This window comes from Nannospalax galili, unplaced genomic scaffold, assembly GCF_000622305.1.
Source record: "Nannospalax galili isolate Female #2095 unplaced genomic scaffold, S.galili_v1.0 scaffold854, whole genome shotgun sequence".
NCBI lineage: Eukaryota > Metazoa > Chordata > Mammalia > Rodentia > Spalacidae > Nannospalax > Nannospalax galili.
The window spans coordinates 2,840,189-2,851,830 of NW_008334957.1; the positions used below are offsets into that span (position 1 = coordinate 2,840,189).

The following is an 11,642-nucleotide window of genomic DNA, read 5'->3' on the forward strand; positions in this document are numbered from 1 at the left end:
CATACACACACACACACACACACACACACACACACACACATGTAAAAAAATGGATTATAGTAGAACTTGCTTCATTTGTGGGTGGGAGGGTATGTCTCTGTGTGCACCTGTGTACATACCCATGAAAGCCAGAGGACATCAGGTGTCCTGCCCTGTCACTCTGCTTTATGCCTTTGAGGTAGGGTCTCAACCTGGAACTCACCAGTTCTGCTAGGGTGGCTGGTCAGGTCCCCCCCGCCCCCAGGATCTGCTTGTCTCTGCTCCCCAGCACTGACATAACAGGCACACTTGAGCCATGTCAGTTAGCCTTTTTCCCCCCACTTACAAAGATGCTAAGGATTCAAAATCAGGTCTTCAAGCTTCCATAGAAAGTGACCTTACCACAAAGCCATCTCCTGAGCCCCTCATGTTTTTGTAAGAATGAAATGTGATGCTACATATAAAGAACTTCTTCAGGCTTCCAACATGGACTGAAGCCCGGGAGCTCTCCAGGAATATTCCAGACCTTCAGCACCAGATTGGGCTTAGGCGCTTAGGCTCATGGAGTGAGCAACTACTGGGTTCTCAGACTCTGGTGTGAGATAGCCACTGGTGGCTACCCAGGCCATATTGTGTAGGCCAATCTAATAAATCTACTTTTCATATTCATTATATTGGTTCTCATCATCTAGAGAACGCTGGCTTATAACAGCCATCAATCCCATTAATCCTTAGTGTACAAACTGCATAGTGTGTTTGCACAACAGACATGCGGTCTGTAAAATGAGGTTCTGTGAGAGAACAGCACAGTCACATGAAGAAAGCTGGGGCTAGCCAGAGGCAGAGCCATGGTCAGTTTAGAAGTATAGCACCTGGAAAGCTATGCCAGGCACCAGAGCATAGTAACATTCAGCATGTGGATTCTTAGTTAACCTGCCCTGGTTCAGATCCTCACACAAACTGTATGACCCTGAGCAAGTCACAGCATCTCTGCTCTCCTGGAGATTTTACACAATGGAACCTGTGTCTTGTATTTTTTTTACTTTAATTTTTAGTTTTTATGTGTATGAGTGTTTTGCCTCCATGTATGTAAGCACAATCCATGCTGTACAGTACCCATAAGGGCCAGAAGAAGGTGGTGGATCCCTTGTTGTTAGCTGCCATATGGATCCTCTACAAGAGCAGCAAGTGGCTCTTAACCACTGAGCCATCTCTCCAGCCCCCATATATTATTTTGAAAATCAAATACGTTCATTGTAATTGCTAAGAGTTGGCATTATCTGTAGTGTGGACAACAGACTAAAGGAACGTGTGGAGGCTGCTGCAGAACCTGTGGAGGACAGTGGTAGGGTGGGCTGGGTGGTGGCAGTGTGTTGGGACTAAGGGGGCAGGTTAGTACACATGACAGCTCACATTGATGGGGTAATATATGTTAGTTCATAGCCTATGCTCTTTATATGCATCACCACTTCTCAACAACCCATGGGCTAGTGACAACTTTTTTTTTTTTTTTTTTTTTTTTGGTCTTTTTGAGACAGGGTCTCCCTGTAGCCCCAGCTGTCCTGGAACTCACTATGTAGACCAGGCTGGCCTTCCTTGAACTCACAGAGATCTGCCTGCCTCTGCCTCCCAAGTGCTGGGATTAAAAGCGTGTGCCACCACGCCCGGCATGACAATTTATTTTATGGAGGTGGAAACAGCTACTTGGCTTGCCCAGGATCACACAGCCAGTAAATAGAAGAGCCAGAACTCAACACTGACTCCACAGTCTAACCTCTCTGCTTGACGCAGATTCTACCATCTAACCCCTGTTTGTTTCTCACACAAGTAACAGAAGTCACACTCTGCTCATATGTAACCAGTCTGGCTGGGTTAGAATCACTGGTGTAATGATTATCTTCAATGTGCTCTCATCACTTTTAGCTTTTCAGAACTGGTAACCACTGGAAGGACGGTACTGGCATGGAACTTAAAAAACATGTCCAACAAATTTGCTTGTTGAAGATTATTACTGAAATCATGAGATAGCAACTTAAAAATTTTTAGCCAGCCAGGCATGGTGTTGCACGCCTTTAATCCCAGCACTCAGGAAGCTGAGGCAGATGGATCTCTCTGTAAGTTCAAGGAGAGCCTGGTCTACACAGAACTTCTAGGTCAGCCAGGGCTACATAGTAAGACAAAAGGCTGGAGAGATGACTCAGTAGTTAAGAGCATTTGTTGTTCAAAGAGAGGACCTGAGTTCAATACCCAGCAAAGACATCCAGCAGCTCATAACCACCTGTAACTCCAGCTCCTCCCCATGAGGCCTCTGGTCTCCTCATGTGCACATACCCCCCCACCCCAGATTTATACATATATAAAATCTTAAAAATCTTGTAAAAAATTTATCCAACTCTAAGTAAAATAGGAAATCTCCTATTTTCAAAGGACAGTCTTTTAAAAATATTTTATTATTTTTGTTTTATGTGTATGATTGTATTGCCTGCATGTATGCAAATGTACCTATGTTGTGCAATGCCCTTGGAGGTCAGAAGAGGGTGTCACATTCCCCTGGAACTGGAGTGACAGACGGTTGTTAGCCACATATGGTTCCTCTTGCAAGAGCAGCCAGTGCTCTTAACCACAGAGCCATCTCTCCAGCCCCTCAAATGACAGTCTTTATACAGAAAGGTAAAAGTGACCTGGCACATTAACATATACACACACATATGGAGAGAGAGAGAGAGACATACTATTCAGGATACTGAATACACCCTTATATATACAGATGTAAAATGTATCATTTTGGTTCATACCAATTTTCCATAAAGTATTGCTAAAAAATCCCTTACCTTTTAAGTGCACTGAAGAGTTGCTTGTAGCAGTTTCTTTCCAGTTAGCAATATACCTGGACACAGTATATGGACATTAAATTAACATAGTAGTAATAATTCATGAACACATACTTAATGGTGACAAATTCTGTCATCTGAATTTTTAATTTCATGACTTTACTACCTCTGAGTAGGTCAGATACTTCTAAGGCAACCTCCAGGACAAGAAGCTGAAGAGAGGTATTAAAATGGAGCCAGCTGGGTGCGGTGGTGCACACCTTTAATCTCAGCACTCAGAAGGCAGAGGCAGGTGGATCTTTGTGAGTTTGAGGCTAGCCTAGTCTATATAGCAAGTGCCAGGGTAACAGTGAGGTCCTGCCTCAAAATTTTATATAGATACATATAATATAAACAAAAGTGCACCCCTTTTAAAACAAATTCATTTGTAAGTGTTCAAAGCATTTCTGCTATTCCAGTGGTCCAACTATAGAAAACTGTCCAGATTTTGAAGAACTTTCCAAGAAATTGTTGACTACCAGTTTTCCTGTAGGGAGAAATGTCAAACTCAAATTTTCCCCAAACACTGTGTCAATATGTCAGTTACCAACTTCTAGAGTGCTCTATTCAACAGGGAAGTAGACTGGAAGCCACAGCGCAAAGGGAAGTCTGCTCACTCCTGTCTGAAGCTAGGAGGAGGGCTCTGTGAGTTCTGATCCTGCATCAGATAATCGGTGCTTGTGGTCAGGAGTGCTGTTAGTATATTCCCAAATAAATTAAGTTACATTGAAAATTTCTGTTGTCCAGGACTCAGTGGAAACAAACAAAACAAAAACCTAGCTTGCAGTTCACTCGACCCAGAATGAACTGAGATAAGTACATAGCTGGAAACATGAGGTATATGTTTTTTAAATGTTCTAGGAATGACTTCTGTTACAAAGGGAATTTTACCTAGTCTTGTAACCAAAATTAATCTTATGTTTTGAGATCATTTAATTCTTATCTCAGCTTTATAATGTAAACAAGCTTACTAGGCCTTGGATTCCTCTCGTAACCCAAACATTTAGCTTTACTCCCTCATGACCCTTCCTTGCTCCAGACCCAAAATTGTGTGTGTGTGTGTGTGTGTGTGTGTGCGTATGTGTGTGCACATGTGTGCTGTGAAAATGTCAAGCTCTCAAAGCAGCAAATAATATTAGAAGCAAAGAATTGTCCCATTTGTGTTGGTTTTAATGGATGCCAAGAGTCTGGCTGTCTTTGTTCCAGTGTTGCCATAACATATCTCTCTGCCACAAAATGTAAACCTTTAGTTACTCTCACCATACCAAAGTAAGATGTGTTCACCGTGTTCCACATAGAGAATGTAATGAAAAGAAACTATGGGCAGCACAGGAAGTTTTTCTGCACCAGCATCTCCACAGATTGAGCAATGCATTGCACTGTGCTGCTGAAGACGTTGCTAGATGAGCTGCATTGTACGCGCAGGGACCGCTGTCTGTGGTCTGTCACTGTCCAAAACGTTCTGTTGTGCATAACTGTATCTTGTCCCATCCAAGTTTCCTTTTTCATTCTTGCTTTTGTCCTTTCCTTTCTCATTCTTTCCATTTTCTTCCTTTCCTTTGGTCCTTATTCTCTGCCTCTGGTCTTGTCCTCATGGTCTCTTAGTGCCTTATCTGATTGTTCCTTCTTTGTACTCATCAGTCACTTGGGAAAGCTGGCAGAGTCTCAAGTGTTTAAACATAGTTGTCATATAATTCAGTAATTCTGCTCCAAAGTGGGTACAAAGAGAAATGAAATAGATGTCCACATAAAAACTTGCACATGAATGTTCACAGAAACACTATAGTGACATTGCACTGCAGTGACGAAATGCCACTAGAGGATGGGGACTTTTCAACCTCATTGTAATCTCAGGAGACTAAGGGTCCCCTTTTCCCTCCCTCTAACCTCTTGTATGTCTTTTAAAAGTTTTATTATTTATGTATGTGGGTGTTTTGCCTGTATGTATGTAAATACATCCATGATGTGCAATGCCCACAGAGGCCAGAGTGGGTGTCATATCCCCTAGAATTGGAATTACAGATGGTTATTAGCTGCCATATGGGTACTGGGAACTAAACCTGGGTCCTCTCTGAGAATAGCCAGTGCTCTTAACTGCTGAGCCATCTCTCAGCCCCGCTTTCCTGAATTTCGTTATGCTGTCATTTTTATATTTTTCTCTTTGTTCAGGCAGTACCCACATTCTTTATTGTAACTAAACGTATATTGAACATTTTAAAGTATTTTATGAGTATGAATGTTTTGCCTGCATGTATGTAGGTTCACCCATGTTGTGCAAGGTGGTTGTTAGCCACCATGTGGGTGCTGGGAATCGAACTGTAGGCCTCTGCAAGAGTAGCCAGTGCTCTTAACCACCGAGTCATTTCTCCAGCCCCCATACTGAACATTTTAATAGCTTTGATGAGATATAATTCATGTGTTCTGTAGTCCACTCTGCACACTCATCATCCGATCGATTTTCAAACATCATTCCACCAAAAGAAGCTTGGCAAGCCTTAGCTATGACCCGTAACCCGAGTTCCACAGCGTTGGTGACCGCCACTAATGTACTTTCTGTGTATAAATTTGTTCATTCTGCATGCATCACATTGAGATCATGTGATAAGCTTAGTTTGCTTGGCAGTTTCATTGTTACTGTAGGATGTGTCAGTATTTACTGCTGAATAATACATCACATGGACACATCGCATTTTATTTGGCTAATCATCAATGGATGGACATTTGGGTTGTGTCTACTTTTTTGTCACTATAGTGTTTCTGTGAACATTCATGTGCAAGTTTTTATGTGGACATATATTTCATTTCTCTTTGTGCCCACTTTGGAGTGGAATTGCTGAATTATGTGGCAACTCTGTTTAAACATTTGAGACTCTGCCAGCTTGTCTTCCACAGTGGCTGTACCACTCTCTCAGGCCTCTGGCCAACACTCGTTACTATCTGCATTCTTATTTAGAGCCATGCCCATGGGTTGACATGGCATCCCATGGATACCATTTACCTGACAGCTGTATTGAACAGTTTAAAATTTTCGCCATGCAAAATTCTAGCAATACTTCTCAATGGCTATTTATGTCATTGAAATAGAGCAGTTTTTTTGTTTTGTTTTTGTTTATTTATTTATTTATTTTTGGTCTTTTTGAGACAGGGTCTCCCTGTAGCCCGAGCTGTCCTGGAACTCACTATGTAGACCAGGCTGGCCTTGAACTAGAGCTTTTTAATGTCCCAAAAAAGACTATGTTGGGGCTGGAGAGATGGCTCAGTGGTTAAGAACACTGGCTGCTCTTGCAGAGGACCTGTGTTCAGTTCCCAGCACCCACATGGCAGCCAACAACTGTCTGTAACTCCAGTTTCAAGAGAATCCAATGCTCTCTTCTGACCTTCACTGGCATTGCATGACACGGGTACATTTACACACATGTAGGCAATATGCTCATATACATAAAATAAAAATATAAATATTTTTAAAAGACTATGTCATATAGATTGAGGATATTCTTTACATAATTAATCTTATGGTCTTAGTCATGTTTCTAAACACCAAAGTAGAAATAAAGCAGAGCTATACTAAGGAATTAAGAATAGACTATCCCTAGCACTTGGGAGGCAGAGTCAGGCAGATCTTTGTGAGTTCGAGGCCAGCCTGGTCTACATAGTGAGTTCCAGGACAGCCAGGGCTACAAGGAGACCCTGTCTCAAAAAGACAAAACAAACAAACAAACAAAAAAGACTATGGACCCTATGTCTAACTGTATATTTTTTTTTTTTTTTTTTTTTTTTTGTCTTTTTGAGGCATGGTCTCTCTGTAGCCCCAGCTGGCCTGGAATAATTATATCTTTAGTTTTAGATTGCTTTTTCCTTTTTTTTGAAAAAAAATTATTTTTTTTATTTTATGTGTGTTCGTGTATTGCCTGCATGTAGGTAAGTGCACCTGTGTCTTGCAATGCCCGTGGAGGTCAGAAGAGGTTGTCAGATCCCCTGGGACTGGAGTTACGGACAGTTGTTAACTGCCATGTGGGTGCTGGGATTTGAACCTGGGTCTTCTGCAAGAACAACCAGTGTTCTTAACTGCTGAGCCATCTCTCCAGCCCCTAGATTGCCTTTTTCAAAAGTAGATGTTAGCTTCTGTGTAGATAAATAATACTGTTTTCAAAATTATGTTTGTGGCCCCAAGGTTCAACATGGGAATGAGAAATGTTAGAAAGAAAACTATAAGAAAACAGAAACAAGTAACCTCCACAAAAGGCTATCCTGAGAATAAGCAACCAACTTTCCCCTTTCCCCTAAGAATAGCAACAAACTTACTCATCAAAGTTGAGTGTATTTGTCCAGTTGAGCACTTCGTCCACTTCCCATTCCATCACAGAATCAACCCCACCATCTTCAATCGTCTTTATTAGCCCTTTTGTTGCTGTGTGAATTAAACCTAGAGTTTCATGATGAGTTGATTTGGCCTCCAGGCTTCCCATGTAGTACCTGAATAGAGGGAAGAGCAGTGAGTGATCAGAAGTAGACACACTGATAAATGTTGTTGCTATTTATGTATTCAAATTACTTACATAATAAATGAAGTTTTCATCCTACATACTTCAGATGGATCTAAACTAGGATCTATGCCATAGAAAGAAAACAACTTTAATCACGGAATCAAAGAATTAGGGGTGGAAAGAATTTTAGCAACTAACCTAGTTCTCTCATTTTATAGAGGAAGAAATCAATCCTGGCAGGAATTGGATGACTCTTATAAAGTCACGAGGCTGATGGCAGGCAGAGAGGGGACGAGAGGAAAGGAGAGTTGAGGAGGTTGGCCTGCATCCTTATGCCCCATACATTTCATACATTTTTGTTTATTTCTCTTTTAAAAAGATAGCCTTTTGTGGAAGTTACTTGTTTCTGTTTTCTTAGATTAAAAATTAAGATTTAGAGAAGTTAAGGAATTATTTGAGATTGTGAAAGTAGTAAAACTAGAAAGGGCCAATGTTCAAATTTGACTTTTTAAAATTTTATTATTTTAATTTTATGTGTATGAGTGTATTGCCTGCATGTATGTGAGTGCACCCATGTTATGCAATGCTGTGGAGGTCAGAAGAGGGCTTCAGATTCCCCTGGAACTGGAGTTAAGACCGGTTCATAGCTGCCATGTGGGTGCTGGGAATTGAACCTGGGTCCTCTGCAAGAGCAGTCAGTACTCTTAACTGCTGAGCCATCTCTCTAGCCCCCAAATTTGACTCTTAAGTCTAGTCTCCTGTGTGTCTGATATTACTTTAAGCATGTGAATGAGTGTGTACTCCAGACATCAGCAAGTAGAGAGAGGTTATTACTAAAAACACTGGACTATAGGAATGGATTGAGAAGACAAATGTCACAGTGGCGGACTTTGTCACACGATATTAAGGAGTATGCACACAAACAATGGGAATATAGCCTACAACACACCTAAGCTATGTGGGATAGCCTGCTGTCCCTAGGCTACAAACCCATGTAGTGTTACTACAGTGAATAGTGTGGTGACGTGAGCACAAGTGTTCACATATTTAAACATGGAAAAGATACAGTAGAAACACATGTAAGATTTGAAGCGGTACCGACACAGAGCACGTAGATGAAGGAAGTTTGAAGGAAGCAGAAGCTTCTGAGTCAGGGTTGTGAATGAGTGCGGAGACCTAAGGCATCACTACACAGTCGCAGGCATCAATAAATTTTATTTACTCATATTAGAAGCTTTTCTATTCAAGTTTCTTTTGACTTTTCAAACTTAAAAACCTAAGTCACAAATGCACAACATTTGCCTTATCCCTAAGAAAATCAGGATCCTTGGTTATCACCGACTTCAAACTCTACCTCTTGTGCCACTGGGAGGTTTTCTGTGTTAATAAGATTCCTGGAGAAGGCATCTTCTGTGATGTGTCTGCTTCTTAAGCAGTTTAGGCTTTGTATACCCTGTTAGACCCATTCCCAATAAACAACATCTATTTTATACTAAAATAATGCTGTATACTCTCAAGTTTAGAGTTTAACGGATCAGATTGACTCAGGTCAGCTGATGATCTTGTAGTACTTGGGATCCTTTTATCAAGCACCTGGTAATCAGGACCCAGCTTCAAGCCTGGGACTGGTTTTCAAATGGAGAATAGTTTTTACCAGAGAAAAACATATCTATGCCCAAACCCCAGAGGTCCATACCATGATCCTCCTAAGGACTTTTTCAAGAACCCATACAATATTGCACCATCTACACAGCCATTTTCAGACTTGTTGAGACTTCTGGACCATAGAGTTCAAGTAGTAGGCAGCACAACCCCTTTGTGGACCTGCTACCAAGTTATTTCTTGCTCCATGTCTCAATGGAGTCTGCTGGCTTTACTAGGTACCTAGTAAAATGGGTTGGAGCAGGATGGCCAGATTTATCATGTTTTGCATCTCAATAAAGAGTCTGTTTCACCTCTTCAAAATGGATGGTTCAAAGTATAGCAAATATGATACACGTTAGAAAGGATGTCTCAGACGTCTTTAAGCTTCAGGTACGTGGAGATTTCTTTCTTTTTTTTTTTTTTTTTTGGTCTTTTTGAGATAGCGTCTCCCTGTAGCCCCAGCTGTCCTGGAACTCATTATGTAGACCAGGCTGGCCTTGAACTCAAAGAAATCGGCCTTCCTCTGCCTCCCAAGTACTGGGATTAAAGGCGTGCACCACCACGCCCAGCACAGAGATTTCTTTTGGCAAATGTTTTCCCCTTTTTCTAGTGTTACCCAGGGAGCTGTTGTTTTTGGCTGGCTATATCCAGTCATTGTAAGGTCTTGGGAATGGAGATACACAAGCCTTCCAGGACTAGAGCAGGGAAACTGATATCACCCTGAGCCTAACTTATCATTATGCATTCTGTTCTTTCCATGTAAGTGCAAGCTGCTTCGTGATTGGGATGGAAAATATAAGCCAGGTCAGTAGTAGCAATAGGAGGTGCCAAGGGCTTCTCTGATTTGCTCCATTAAACCACGTCTGGAAACTCTATGCCACCCCTGACCTGTAGCACTGTCAAGTTCCCAGTGAACTAGAGCAGCCACACTGCTTTCTTTCCCCACTGTCACCTGCTTCCTGCACAGAACAAGCACCAGAGTCCCGATGCCCAACAGCTCTGCTGCTTCCCTCAAGGCACACTTTAATAATGATATGAGGGTGTTATCTGAGGCTCTTGGGCTGTGGCTACTGGGTAGATTGCACATAATAGAAACAAATGTACATTCTCCTGAGCTTTTACAAGCCCTTTGTAGAATACCAAAGAGAATCAGGTGTGTTGTAATTGAAGGATGTTAGTTGAATTCAGGCTTTGGCTAACTAACCTAGCAGACTACTGATCTCATTTCTGAGTACTCAAGCTAACACCTTAAATCCATAACCCCAGGTGAGTATGACTATCAGTAAGTTCAGCCCAAGCAACTCTTGATCTAGCAACATTTTCTTCCGTGCCTTCTATGTCCTGTTTAAGAAATCTTTGCCCAAAATAAGGTCACGAAGATTTTCTTTGGTTAATTTTAGATGCTTCATGGCTTTTGTCTTTTTGTTTTTGTTTTTTGTTTGTTTGATTTTTGAAACAGGGTTTTCCTATAGCCCCAGCTGGGCTGGAACTCACTCTATAGATCAGGTTGGTTTTGAACTCATAGAGATCTGTTTGCCTCTGCCTCCTGAGTGCTGGGATTAAAGGTATGTGCCACCACGTCTGGCTATGGCTTGTATTCTTTCTTCTTCTTCTTCTTTGTCTTCTTCTTCTTCTTCTTCACATTTTATTATTTTTTAAAAATTATTTATTTAATAACCACATGAGTAGATGAAGCATTTTATTACAGCATTAACATATTCAATAAACAATTCCAGAGCAAAGATACAGCTTTTTCAAAATTGACTGTAAATTTTTAGGTTCACAGTTGAATTAATACAGTTATACAATATTGAACTCTGTATAAAGCCCATAAGACATAAAATTGAATGAGGTTTTAACTTTTTTTTTAATTACAACATAGAATAAGTAGATTTAATAAATGTTTATAGCATATTTCATCCAACAGCTGTGGAATATACATTCTTTTCAGCAGTCCAGGTAACTTTTTCTAAAATAAATCACATTTTTTTTATTCTTATTCTTTTATGAAGTTAGTTAAAAATTAATGAACAAGAAATTAAAGAGACTGCGCTGCAATTAAGTTAGAATATTCTAACTGGAAAACAATTACTGTGAAACTATTTACAAGTGCTCTTAACCACTGAGCCTTATTTTTTTAATTGTTTTGATCTTTTTGAGACAAGGTCTCCCTGTAGCCCCAGCTATCCTGGAACTCACTATGTAGACCAGGCTGGCCTTTCACTCACAGAGATCTGCCTGCCTCTGCCTCCCGAGTGCTGGGATTAAAGGTGTGTGCCACCAAACCCAGCTATTTTTTTAATTAAAAAAAATTTTTTAAATTTAATAATCCATGTTCGTTGCTGCTCTTTTCACAATAGCTAAGAGATGGAAGCAACCTAAGTGTCCCTCAACTGATGAGTGGATAATGAAAATGTTCATTTATGCAATGGAGTTTTACTCAGTAGTAAAGATGAAATCATGAAATTTGCAGGTAAAAGGATGAAACCAGAAACTGTTATACTAAGTAAAGTAACACAGACTCAGAAAAAAAAAAAATATGTTTTTTCTCATGTATGGATCCTAGCACCAAATCCTGATAAGTGATTATGTACCCAGACATAACTACAGGAACCAGGATAATGAAAAGGAACCAGGGAGGTAAAGGAAAAGAAAGAATCTGAAA

At 40.7% G+C, this 11,642-nt stretch overlaps 1 protein-coding gene across 1 annotated transcript in view; it reads right to left on the reverse strand.

Annotated features, from left to right (window-relative positions):
* CUNH11orf65 (chromosome unknown C11orf65 homolog) overlaps window positions 1-11,642 on the reverse strand; it is a 25,144-nt gene that overhangs the window by 736 nt on the left and 12,766 nt on the right. The window contains exons 7-8 of the mRNA XM_008829718.2: window positions 7,152-7,322; window positions 2,811-2,866 (exon numbers count right to left, since the gene is read on the reverse strand). Coding sequence (XP_008827940.1) covers window positions 2,811-2,866; window positions 7,152-7,322 — 227 coding nt within the window. The remainder of the gene's footprint in view (window positions 1-2,810; window positions 2,867-7,151; window positions 7,323-11,642) is intronic.